Source organism: Colias philodice, chromosome 21 (assembly GCF_061535455.1).
Source record: "Colias philodice isolate Cphi_HAF_F1 chromosome 21, ilColPhil1 Martin Lab GWU primary, whole genome shotgun sequence".
In the NCBI taxonomy this organism is placed as follows: Eukaryota; Metazoa; Arthropoda; class Insecta; order Lepidoptera; family Pieridae; genus Colias; species Colias philodice.
Window position 1 is genome coordinate 8,227,980 of NC_143106.1, and position 13,640 is coordinate 8,241,619.

The 13,640-nt window shown below is 33.1% G+C and overlaps 1 protein-coding gene across 1 annotated transcript; it reads left to right on the forward strand.

Annotated features, from left to right (window-relative positions):
• The first annotated feature begins 3,541 nt into the window (after nt 1-3,541).
• Nucleotides 3,542-12,437, forward strand: LOC149479080 (alpha-tocopherol transfer protein-like). Its single transcript, XM_089708880.1, has 7 exons — nt 3,542-3,598; nt 4,385-4,532; nt 8,235-8,388; nt 8,665-8,769; nt 9,025-9,172; nt 11,892-12,108; nt 12,267-12,437. Exons 2-7 carry the CDS (start codon nt 4,406-4,408, stop codon nt 12,419-12,421), a joined length of 906 nt encoding a protein of 301 aa, XP_089565006.1. The 5' UTR covers nt 3,542-3,598; nt 4,385-4,405; the 3' UTR covers nt 12,422-12,437.
• The last annotated feature ends 1,203 nt before the right edge of the window (nt 12,438-13,640 follow it).

Sequence of the window (13,640 nt, forward strand, 5' to 3'; positions counted from 1 at the left end):
CTCATTATTTGCATCTTTTCCAAATAATATTCATTACAAAGCCGAGTGTTTGAACGAGCTAATCTCAATGGATTAAAAAAATGCAATTCGTACTTATAAATTTGTATTTTTACGTCATAATCGCTATATAAACGCTGAATTATTCTTAAGGGCTTGGTCTAGTAGTGCAAACAAATGCATCCTGTCATCCTATATGTAAATAATACAAATGTACTAAGGGAAAGTTGCTCCACTTAATTTTTTAAAATTAAATCATTCGTATAATTTAATATTCGCAATAAGTACCAAAAATGACAATTTGAAACAATTTTCGTGAAAATTACACCGGGTGATTTTTTTTTATCAGTACACAAAATTTGCGAATACTTTCTAATTATATCTTCAACTTCATGTTTATATAACTGATCAACTTTTACAAATAAATTTGGACGAAATATAAAAAAAAATAAGCTTTCCATACAAAATGCATAACTCTATACATTTTTTTCGACCTAAGTTTCTTAGTGAAAGTTGTTCAGTTTAACTAATAAAACGGATAAACAAATTTTGTATAGAATAAAAAAATGTAATGTTTGTGTTAAAAAATTATAAAATAGAAAAATACGCATATGAAAACAAAAGATATTTATTTCTGACTAGCTTCCGCCCGCGACTCCGTCCGCGCGGATGTCAGTCTTCTTTATTATATTATAATACTAGCGGTCCGCCCCGGCTTCGCCCGTGGTACATATTTACGTTTTCTCTACGTAAAAACCATCCTCGTACTTCAAGGAATATAATAAAAAAAGAATTATCGAAATCGGTTCAGCCGTTCTCGAGTTATGCGCTTACCAACACATTTTGCGATTCATTTTTATATATAAAGAAGATATAGATTTATATTGATAAACCTAATAAATCTTTTGCTAGCATTCTGATGCTTTATCGGTTGCACTGGATTTATCTCTTTTTTTTCAATCGCTTGAATGATATAGGATGGGTCCTTGATGGGCATCGAATGCTGAAGTCTCGAATCAATCAATTCTTACAGTAGGCAATTTATGTAAAATCTTGATAATGGTCCATCAATTTATTTTGCCTAAACGTTACATACTTTTTTATATATTCTATTTTTAACGAATGATTCACTCCAGTCCAAACAGCAAATAAGCAGACTTCTGCTTCTGCAACGTTTAGTTGTCCCTGAATTTGGAAAAAATAGTCATGATTCTTAAAAGTGTTATTTTTTGCATTGTATTTCAAATATTACATTTGTTTTAACCGCATCTTCCGCATTCATGTCTTTTGCCGGAATTAGACATTTAACTTCTACTAGTCCCATTTTCCCTTTTTGATATGGGAGTGTATAAAGTAATTTTTTTTAGATATTTCTCGTTATACTTTTAAAAAGTTATTATTGTCATTTTGCTCATTAGGTAAAGTAATTTCGATATCAGTTTTAAGTTTTTTGATACCTGCAATAATAACGTCATAATCGCCTGCACATACTTATCGATTACACCCTGTATACAATCCACCATCCACATTCATAATGTTTTCCTGTCCTCCTCTCCTTTACGCTGTTCACCGATACATTTTACCACTGAAGGATGTTTCATTGTGATCAGCAAATTTTCACCACTGTTGTCGATTATTTGTTTTTCATTTTTAATCAGCAATTGGGAATCATCAGTTTTGTTTTTTGCAGATTGGTGATGTACCCTAACAATAACGTCGAAAAGGGAAAGCATCAACGAATTATCGTTTTCGTCCTCTTTTTTTATTCTTCGCGTCTCTGTTACTTCTGTTTGTTTAGTTCTCAACACCCACTGAATTTTCTATGTTATTGTGATCTTCCATTATATCTGAGTTTTGATGATGTGATGATAATCCATTCGTTTTAATATTGGTACTTAGAGTTGGTAGACTAAACTAGAAATGGCGGACTAAATTTGTCAGCGCGTCTGTAAGATCAGAATATAAAACCAACATCCTGTATTTAAGTTACAAAATTAATAATCAAACAACATGCCACTACGTTGAAAATGACTAGAAGAAAAAATTAAAACACCTCGGATCAATTTTGGAGTAAACAAATCATTTTCCCCGTATGGGGATTTCCCCGGATGAACTTGGGAAGTTCAAGTTCTCAATACAAGTTTATATTATATTTCGTATTTCTCAAATGAAAAATAAACATTTTTGGAACTTCAAAAAAATTATATTATAAGAAAATTTATGAGCTTACTTTAGTTTTAAAGAAATATACATCCCTTTACTGACACCCCGTAAAATAAAGAAATTGTTGCCAATCACCTTTGCAATCTATTTGGTTTCATTAACTTTATGTTCGAAGATAATTTTTTTTCTAGTAGTTACACGCGTATTTTTTTCGTTTATTTTCCATATCGAAATCAAATGTTTAAAAATACGAATATTTGCACAAAACTAAGATAAAAATAATCAATTAACAAAAATATTAAATTTAATGAAGTAGAGCAACTTTCACTTCGGTATGAAGGAAAATCGAGCGTAGAGCACACGTCAGAACGCTCCGGCCCAAGGAGCGCGACTAAAGAAATTCGCTAGGATTTTTCTAATTATTTTAAATATTTTTTTAATATTTAAAGAATTATCAAAATTCAAAAAAAAAATTTTTTAAAGGATTAATACTCATTGGTCTTCAACCAACTCGAATAAATTAATGGAAAAAATAACTTTTAGCAGTATTTATCAATAGATTTTGTAAGGCAAAAAATGGGAAATTTAATGAATTTATAACGTTCTAATTAAGAAAATCATAAGTTTTTCGGCAATTGTATTCAGCAGTTTTTAATAATGACTATATAAGGATAATAATGCGCTGATCAGATTGTGTAAATTGTAATCGGTTGCAACGTAGTGAGTGCACAAACTTAGCTCGAAATGTCTTTGGGGGAAAGAGACTTATCTTGAAGGCCTGATTAAGGTAACATAAAGTAACTTTATAAATGTGAAAAAATTCACGCGCATTGCGTATATAACACTTATTGATAAACAAGAAAAAAAAATTCAGTTTATCATTTCATTATCCGGGAAAAAATTGTCAAATAACTTGTTGAAAACGCAATTTTGCTAGACTGCAGCCTTAAACTCAGTCCATTGATGATAAAAATCTGCTTTTATGAAATCTCGTTAGTCGATAAGAAGCGTATGTCACTGTCTACTGTCGTCTGTCTCTATTAAAATTAAAAGCCATAAATTAAAATATTTAATTGCATTATAATAAAAATTACATCGTTACTTGACCCTTAACTGCTCTGAAGTTAGCCGCAAAAAGAGATGCAAATATTATCCTGAATGGGATAAAAGGGATGGACGGATAATCTTCAACTTCAGAGCGATCGTTCGAATAGTTTGAGTGAGAATTTAAAATTAAATGCGGTTTTAAAAAATATAATTCGAGACACACGCACTCATGAATACAGTTTTATTGTTACATAATAATATTCTGATAACATATCTTTGAGATTATAGGATAGGACGTTCTAACTTCTACCTCGATTAATAGCAGAAAATATTGTGTTAAGAAATACGTGTATTGTGTACAAATGTCAGTTTGCACCTTTTGATTTGCCAGGTTTGTATTTATATTTATTTTTATTCTTTTTTAATTTGCATGGCTTCAGACGCTCAAGGTTGTTGTCAATGTATTTTTCAGTAGATGATAAATTCACTTTTTCAACGAATTTTTATTGCATTGCATTGCATTAAATAAAATAGCATAATATGCAATCACAATTCTTTTTGCAAAAATAAATTATTTACCTAGTTAAATAATATTTCTAGTTGTATCTCAGATTAGAGGACAATAATTATATATTTTAAAAGAACATAGCTAGTGATTTGTGTATTATTGTTTTTTTAATAACAAAAAATATGTGGACTTGAGGCTATTTCAATCAAAGCCCTTCTTCAAATAGTTTTAATAATTATTTTAAATAATTTGCTACGCAACAAGTGACGACAATGATTATTAATTATGTTCACAAGATGACAAACTAATAATATTGTATCTAAGTGTTGTGTTTTGCGTACAATACAATAAATGTTTTTGCTACATTCTTCGATTCCCTATTTCGCGCGATTCGAGTTTCTTATTTCGAGGCAAATAGTAATTAGAAACATTCTTAGTAGCGATCATTTATTTCGCTTACTTTTAATAATATTTTCTTCGAATCCCCCTTTTATAACTGAAAAGGGTTATAATTTATTGTTTAGATACATAAAATTAAAACTCTGACGCACCAAACAACATGCAAAAGAGTCTTAAATTTATGTAAACACTATGTACTTACTACTCTCTAGTAATACATATTTTTATTTTTATTTTAATAAGTACCTAATAAATCTTTTATTTTAATAGGTTTAGTCATTCAGTATTAAAATGGAGGTCCAAGAGTTTCCCGTAATAGCAGAATACAAGAAAGGCACGGGTGTCACTCCTGAAGATGTAGCCATGATTCGGAAGTGGTTGCAAACTCAACCACATCTACCAGAAAAATATATTACAGGTAAGTATTTATTTATTTACTTCTGTATGTTTTATTCAAGCTATTAGAATAAAAAAAAACGAAAAAGAAACATTTAAGGTATACTTAGGTAAAGACATAATATTATCGTAATAAAATTGAGTGCAAAAGTTAATTTCTCTTAACATCAGCTAAACCATTATTTTACATGCTTTGCCATAAACATCGTGTATATAGGAATGAATTACATCATCATCACTACATACTACATAGTATAAAACAAAGTCGCTTTCTCGGTCCCTATGTCCCTTTGTACGCTTAAATCTTTGAAACTACGCAACGGATTTTGATGCGGTTTTTTTTAATAGATAGAGTGATGCAAGAGGAAGGTTTATATGTATAATAACATCCATTAAATAGTGGAGAAGTACTGTTATTTTTGAGGTTTCTAATGTGATGTCGTAAAAAATTACATTTTTGCCGCTTACATTGCAAACGCAGGCTGAACCCTACGAGTTTTATCAAAATAATGTACTAAGTATTATACACATTGAAAAGGTCTACAGAAAAGTCCGCGATGGTATATGTCTATCTCTTATGGATAACCCACAATAACTTTTTTTAGTCGTTTACTTTTTACGACCAATAATGGCTAATTTTCGAAGCGATTTTCACCAATACAGCATTAATCCTTAACCAATTAAATACCTTGAATACATTGTTCATTTAATATAGACCTATATGGCCCATTACACCGTATGATTTAAGTGAATATTTTCGAAGATATTACAGATTTAAAAATTGCGGGACGTAGGCCGTAGCGTTTGCGGCGGTACCGGCCGGCCGCCTGGCTATATATTTTATACCCGTGCGAATCCGGAGCGGGCCGCTATGTTTTTATATACAACGTTCACAGTTTTTCTGTAGTGTATTTAGTATCAGCATTGCACCCGTGCGAAGCCGGGGCGGGTCGCTAGTCTATTATAAAATATAAATATATGGCATGGTCTAAACTCTAAACCATATATCGACGCCCCCCGCGAATAATCCGGTAATCGTAAAAGTGTAAATGTTCAGGAAAAATAAAAAACCATTTTTCCTTAATAACTCCATTAAACAACAAGTATCAGAGACTTTTAATATCGCATATGGAAGCTAATTTTTTCAGCTATCTGGTTATTTCAACAAAATTTAAGTAGTCCCAAGGGCTTCGTTATAATTTAACTGGATTCATTTTACTATACTAGTGTAGGTCAAGCTCTGGTCAGTAATGTCACTTACGATATTGTTCGTGTAAATTTATATTTTGGACGGCAACAGTAAAATCTTGTTGCGCTAATATTCGTGTTATTTGTTTTGTATACTGAACATTTGTAATAATCTATTATTTGGTTATTCGATTGTTTAACAGTAACGTACATTTTATTGTTATAACTATTACTGTTTATTCGAATAGTTTACTTAAGTATTATTTGATGATTATTATAGTATGTTTTATGAAATACAGGACATTTTAGTAAATGAAACAACTTTGGATTGTTTCACAAAACACGATAGTTATTATTATCATAGAAAATAGACACTGCACTGAAAACACGACTATTACACATGATTACACAGTCATGAAAATTATACTATGGTCCTATTACAGTTAAAAATGTAATCAGAATCCTCATCAGAACCTCACAGAAGGCGAATCCGCCGTGACCAGTCAGTACTTGTGTGGTGTGGTGTGTGATGTCTTTTTCGCGACTACCTTGTATACAGCAGCAGCGCTTGGGAAAAAGGGCTTCGCGACTCCGACCGTTCTTCCTACATCGTATCTCCTGTCCCATTCGCTGATCGTATCCTGTCCCAAAATACGCTTGACGAATGAAACAGGACACAGATCGTAATCCGATTTCCGGAAAGGGCGGCTCCGACTCGACGGCCGCAATCTTGCTGCCGTTCCTATAGACCCTGAAGACGTGGCTGTTCACCACGTCGGCATAGGCATCTATCAAGCCAAACCCCAGCTCTACTTGCTCTGCCGTATGTGGGTCCGTATCGCGGGTGCCATTCGTTCCATCTCCCTGTCCCTCAACACCGCCGGGTGCGACACACCCCTCTTGATCTCATAAAGCGTCGAAGCTTCGAGTATCCTGAGGTCAAGAGGGAGAATCCCAGCCAACAGCATCGCAGAGTTCAGGGAGACAGTCCGATATGCTCTGCAGATCTTCTGGGCAAAACCCCGTTGAACGGTGTTAAGCCTCTTTTGGACCCCCATCTTTTCCGCTTTGGGTGCCCACGCTGCTGATGCATACAATATAGTCGGTTATATAACTGCGATATATATAGTCTTAACTACTTGGGGGTTAAGCCCCCAACTTACTTTAGCTGCTCTTGCTAATAGCTTATAAGGGGCGATTGCCTTTTTGCAAACGCTCCCGACATGGGCGTTGAATGTCAGGCCGCCATCAATAGTAAGGCCCAGTATCTTAATACTTTCGAAATATTGGATGTCCACACTCCCCATTACAAGTCGTGGCCTGTCAAATTTTAATTTTCGTGTCGAGAGCAGGGCACATGTCTTGTGTGGCGCGAATTTTAGTTTATTTCTGACACCCCATTCGTCAATTTTCCTCAATGTGCAGTTTGCCTTCGTCTCTACTTCTAAAGCAGTATCTCCATCAAACACTAGCACAATGTCGTCGGCAAAAGCCTGACAAAACACATCCATCTCCTCTAACATCCACAGCAGAGGAGCCAGCATCAGGAGCGGCCCACCTATGGAACCCTGCACGCGCCCCTTGTTGGTCTCTCTACTCACTTCCACACCCGCATACCTAACTTTCATACCTCTTCCACTCAGGTATCTGCTGATCATCCGCCTTACGTTCCCCGGACACCCAACTTCGGCCAACCGCACCTTTATGGCTGGCCACCAGGCGCTGTCGAAGGCTCCCTCTATGTCTAGAGATACCACAACAGAAATCTTCTTCTCCTCCCTCTTATTTCTGATGTGGCTACCTAGTCTACAGAGGGCGTCCTCGGTGCTCCTCTGTGGCATGAAGCCATACTGATGGGGGCTTATTTTGGGCAGCAGGTAGAACCTGAGTCGGACGACCAGCATCTAATGAAGATGAAGATGAAGGTTTCGATGTGGTCTATTCTGATGCCTGCCTCGTTTATCTATCAAACTTTCATCTCTTTTAATTTTTTCTAAGGCTGTGTAAATCATTTGCTCAGTAATAGAAAGAGTGTTTAAAAAAATACCTTGCATACTTGCACTCCATAATGAAAGTAGCGGGAAATCGATTTCTTAATAAAACCCCGAATAAGCCTGTACTAGCACTTAATTAAATAATGTAGAAAACTTTTTACCTGAATAATATCGTAACAACGTTTACTGTCAAATCATATTGATATTATTTTTCGTAAAGATCTAAAACCATATTATTCGTTTCAAATACATTTTAATGTTACTTTATGGAATAAACGCGTAGTTTTTTATATCTTCGTAAATAAAGATAGAAAAATTCTGAAAAAAATTTACATGGTGTATTTTAACTTCTAGATGCCGAAAAACGCATAACATGAAGAACCCCGTAATAGGTCATTACCGGATTATTCGCGGGGGGCGTCGATATTATATGGTTCAAAAATGCTCTCATTATAATTGAGCGAGATTGATAAAATAATTAGGTAGGTACAAATAGAATCAAAATATCGGTATTTCAATATTTATGTGTAACAAAATTTCAGATTTAGACATCATCCATGCCTATTACAGTTGCAACAATAGCATTGAAGTCGCCAAACAATTAATGGATCTAAATTATTCTTTACGAACGCTCTTCACATCGTATTTCAAGGATCGTGTATTTGACTCCAAAATGGAGGGGATTTTACAAAGACAGTATGTATTATGAGTTAATTTAAAATAAGACAAAAAAAACAGAAGATCTTAGATAAGTATTAATAAATAAGTATTAATACGACGAAGGTTTTCGTGTTTTACCAGAGTGAAATTTATGAAAGTATAAGACCGAATTCAGGACCCCAATTTGATATTGCTAAATGTCTTCAAAAATTTGTATATTAAATCGGAATATTTAATAATTTTCTTATACTTACAACAAGATCTAAAAAAAATTGCTCTTGAATAATTTTCAACTTGTTAATATTTTTTCAGGTTATTCGTGTTCCTCCCTGGAAAATCAAGAGACGGTAATACAATTTTGTACACCCATGGATTGAATACTGACCCGAGTTTATTTGATGTCGCTGATTATATGAAGTAAGCAACATTATTAATAGGTCATATATTTTATTTTCGATATTGATTTTAAGGAAAAACTTACAATTTCTCTGTGAAATTTCAAGCTTCGGTTGCTGGGGTGAATTTTTTAACCCTGATAACTGACTTTAAGAAGGATATCGTTTATTTGTATATTTCTTCTAATATAATATAGTCAGCCATATAGTCATGATAATAAAACAAACCCAAATCCTTATTTTTTTAATTTATAAATGACTTCACGGATATTTTTAGGGCGTTCTTCTTAACTATAGACTTCTGGCAATACGAATGTGGAACAGCCCCAGGCCTGGAGCTGGTGGTCAACTTCGAAAATTACACCATGAGCCATGCGCCGAAAATGGACCTTAAAAACTTACAGCAGTTCTTGTATTATGTACAGGTTAGTTTCTTTTCTATGTCTATTCTAAAAATTTTATACTTTCTACCTTTGTACAAGTAAAATAACATTATTTCGGAAAACTGAAATTTTTTTACTCTATCTACTATTTCTAGACTATTTCGTATTTCCCACAAATTTTCCCAGGCAGAACTCATAATATTATGTTGATGAACGATAAGTATGTAGCTTAAAAGTAATAATAAATATGAGCTAGAAATCAGATAAACATTTTGATCAGTCAAAACTATTCAGTGTATTATATGAAACCTGTTGTATGAAAATATTGGCAGTATTCACTTATAATACAAGAGCTTCAAAATTATCGGGTATTTTCCGATAGGTTCGTTGCAAACAAATGAAGGAGTCAAGTTTTTCACTTATACTTATACAAGTTTTTCACTTATACACTGATAATTTTTTCTCTTGTGGTATTTACACAATACCAATTATCAGTATAATACCATGTAGGTTGTACCACGTGACGTCGAATGGTGCAATTCTATTGGTCGATATTTGGGGCGGAAAAAACTTGACGACTTTATTTGTTTGCAGGGAACCTTGAGGGAAATGCCAGATAATTTTGAAGCTCGTGTGGTATTCGGGGGATTATTTTTCCGTCCCAAATGTCGGCCAATAATTTCAAAATTGAATTCAACCTGTCAGTTTGACGTCAACTACCAGAGAAAATTTTCAAAAAATTATCAGTAGAATACCATGTAGGTTGTACCACGTGACGTCGAATGGTGCAATTCTATTGGTCGATATTTGGGTCGGAAAAATAATCATGGAAATATATAATATAGTATTAGGTCCATTGAAATGTTAGATACATTTTTTAGGCCTAACCTTGCGTTTTTTAGAGGACGCAATTTTATTTTTTTGATATGTAGGGGGGGTCAGTGTGAAGCTAAAACCAAGTTTGTGGGGTCGCCACCCTTGTCCCACGGCCGCCATCTTGAAAATAGCGGTTGAAATTGTTTTTACAATAAGGGCCGATTTTTCAAAGCTTGGATAAAACTTATTCGTCGAATAATGTACAAAACTACCATTTTAAAAACGTATTCTAATTGCCCGTATTTGACAGTTTACGTGACATTTTAATATTATCGTGTAATACTTTACTAGACGGATAAGTTTTATCCAAGCATTGAAAAATCGGCCCTAAATCTCTTAAACTATTTATTTGATGAAAAAAATTGTTAACATTATTTGTTGCAAATTAAATTCTCTACAATTTTGTTCCAGTAACTTTTTGTCGTAGATCTATAAATAAAAAAGTTATTAGCGAAAATGTTCAGAAATTAGAGCTAGTTATACAGGGTTACTGGTAATTAGACCGGATCCTATTAAGAGGTGGTAGGGGAGGTTATTTGCAACAATTAGACTGCATATTGTTATATCCGGAAATGGCTCATTTTTGAGATATTATTTTTTTAATATTTTTTTAAGAAAATCCAGTTTCACTACTTTAAAGTTAAATTTAAAAAAAAACTATGAATCGATTTTAATTTTCTTTACAGTTTTAGAGAAACCTTGTTATACCTCTTAATAATAAATAATAATAGCGTACTAATGTGGATCCATCTAGAAACTAGAGGCGGTTTCATTTTTTTTTTTAATAATTTTCGGAACTTGGTTTACAAAAACATTTATTTTCTCCAAAAAACATCTACAATTCTTCAGCTATCTAACGACGTAAAAAAATTGGCACTTTGTTGCACAGTTGCAGAAATAATGTGATAACAAAAGATTCAAGTAGAGACATTGGCAAGTAGAGACAAGGGCTACTTTGTCTAAAGAAAGGTATCCATGAGAGGTTGTTATGAAAGAAATACTTTCTGAATGTGACTTATTTTATTTTGAATTAATAAAAGATTAGAAGTTGTAATTGGTATTATTTACTACTTTTACAGCTTATTTTCAAAATGTGAGCCACTATTTTGAATACAGAGACGCATACGTTTGCGTAAATTGCTTTTAACAACGCTTGTCTTTAAATTAATTTTTTATATTTTTTTTCATATACCTATTCAAAAAATATGAAACCACCTCTAGTTTCTAGATGCATCCACATTAGTACGCTATTATAATTTATTATTAAGAGGTATAACAAGGTTTCTCTAAAACTGTAAAGAAAATTAAAATCGATTCATAATTTTTTTTTATTTAATTTTAAAGTAGTGAAACTGGATTTTCCTTAAAAAATATTAAAAAATAATATCTCAAAAATGAGCCATTTCCGGATATAACAATGTACAGTCAAATTGTTGCAAATAACCTCCCCTACCACCTCTTAAAAGGATCCGGTCTAATTACCAGTAGCCCTGTATATTTCAATAAAACTTTTATTTATCATTTTACGAAGAAATGGTATTAGACCATTTTTGTAGATTGTTTTTCGAGGAACAACTTTTATACATATACAACATTTTTTCATCAAGTGATAAGGTTTGACAGCACTCTGAAGTGAGTACTATTTTTCAGTTAGTTTTTGAAGATCTAATGTTCTGTTAGTAATAAACTCAAATTCAAACATTTATTCAATTAGACTTCTTCTAGAAGCACTTTTGAATCGTCAAATGAATTTTCAAAATGTTTTTACCACAGCTCTGCAGTACCTCATGAGTTGACATAATTAAATCGTTTGACGTAACTACAATAGTAAACGTAAACATTTACACTCAGTCTTAAAGAAAGTTTCAACTTTTACTTATTTCAGAAAGCAATACCAATAAAATTGAAGATGATACACTTACTGAATTCGCCTCCATTCATCGAGACACTGATGAATATCATGAAGCCATTTATCGCAAATGAACTAATGGATATTGTTGTACCACACTCCGAGGGATTTAAGACTTTAAAAGAATATATTCCAATTGAAGCCTTTCCGAAGGAAGTTGGGGGAAATAATAAGCCGCTAGATGAATTACTTGGTAAGGATTGAGTCATGATTGAATAAAGATAAATTTTGGATAAACATGTCACGCATAATTGAGAATAGAGTTTTCGAATCCTTAAAAAAATAGGAAAAAATTGCTAAATTTTTAATATATTAATATCTTTGTATTAATTGATTTCGTTTTATTTCCAGATGATGTATTAAATAAGTTGCGAGCGAACAAAGCTTTCTTCGAAAATGAAAATAAGAAGAGAGTAGTGGAGTCCCTGAGGCCTGGCAAACCGAAAACTTACACAGACATATTTGGGGGTGTAGAAGGGTCTTTTAAAAAACTTGATATTGATTAGTAAATTATTTATAACACTAATTGGTATTATTTAATCTGCGTAATATATGGTAATATAAAAACATTCATTATCTATACGTAATAACTCAGGCCCCGGAATCACAGACACAATAGTTAAAATCTATTGTGTCGTAGACCGATCAGCCGTTCGGGGCTCAATGGGTTAATATTATAAAGCTGAAGAGTTTGTTTGTTTGAACTTGCTAGTCTCAGGAACTACTAGTCCAATTCAACACCATTCCGCATCAAACAAAAAAAGAATCACGTAAATTAGTCAAATCTATCTCCTCCTATTTTTTAAGTCGGTTAACCCGCTTTTCCCTACATATTATTTTGTTATCAAATACTGATAGATTTGTAAAGACATATTATTTAGATATAGAATGGAATTTTTTTTTATATGTATATATATCTGCGTATGTATGGAGATTGTAGAACTCAAAAACCCCTTAAACGTAAAGTAAAGTCTACAATATGCCTGAACGAGATAGAAAACATTTTGAATTGAAACTTCGCACGTTGAGAGAAAAATTTCAAGATCGCGTCATGGCAATATCATCACGTCATGGAGTAAGGTGACGATTTTGGCATCTTTGAATCTTGCCAAAGCAGTTTCACTTCTGACACGTGTGCTCGGCACACACGACATTTCTTTTTTCATCCCGTTAAATCTGACCGAGGCCCGAGGCCCTGACTGGTCAAAAAATCAATTTAACAGACATCACAAATGCATATAACACAGAACAGTCTATATCTAAGAAAGGTAGAGCCCATCGAACTCACTTCACAAAGTATAAAAATATATTAGTCATTAGAGTAATTATTACTCTAAACCTTCTCTAAACACCTTAAAAATTAATTCATAACAAAAATTACGGCAATACGGCTGAGGGGTAATTTCAGAAAATTGTGAATACCACTTCAGAGCATCGCTTTATCGTAAGTATCGTGAAGGAAGGGCATGAATATAGGTTTGATATTAATAGTTACTAAACGCCTTACAAAAAAGTAGCAAACATGCTTAACATGAAATATTATTTTAACAATCATAAGGCGCAAAAAGTTTAGAACAACTAGTTACGTATTAATTGAACTTATACGTATTTACCCCGTTGCCGGAATTACCCCAATGCACTTAGGCTTTTTTATATGATACACTATGATGCACATTAATTGTAACACTCCGATTAATAATTCTGATAGATGGCGATTCTTTATAA

What these genes read in the sequence shown, in the direction of transcription:
- LOC149479080 (XM_089708880.1), top strand. Translation starts at nt 4,406, where the DNA reads ATGGAGGTCCAAGAGTTTCCCGTAATAGCAGAATACAAGAAAGGCACG. An exon ending in ACCAGAAAAATATATTACAG is followed by an intron (nt 4,533 to 8,234) that starts GTAAGTATTTAT and finishes ACAAAATTTCAG; the next exon opens with ATTTAGACATCATCCATGCC. An exon ending in AGTTCTTGTATTATGTACAG is followed by an intron (nt 9,173 to 11,891) that starts GTTAGTTTCTTT and finishes TACTTATTTCAG; the next exon opens with AAAGCAATACCAATAAAATT.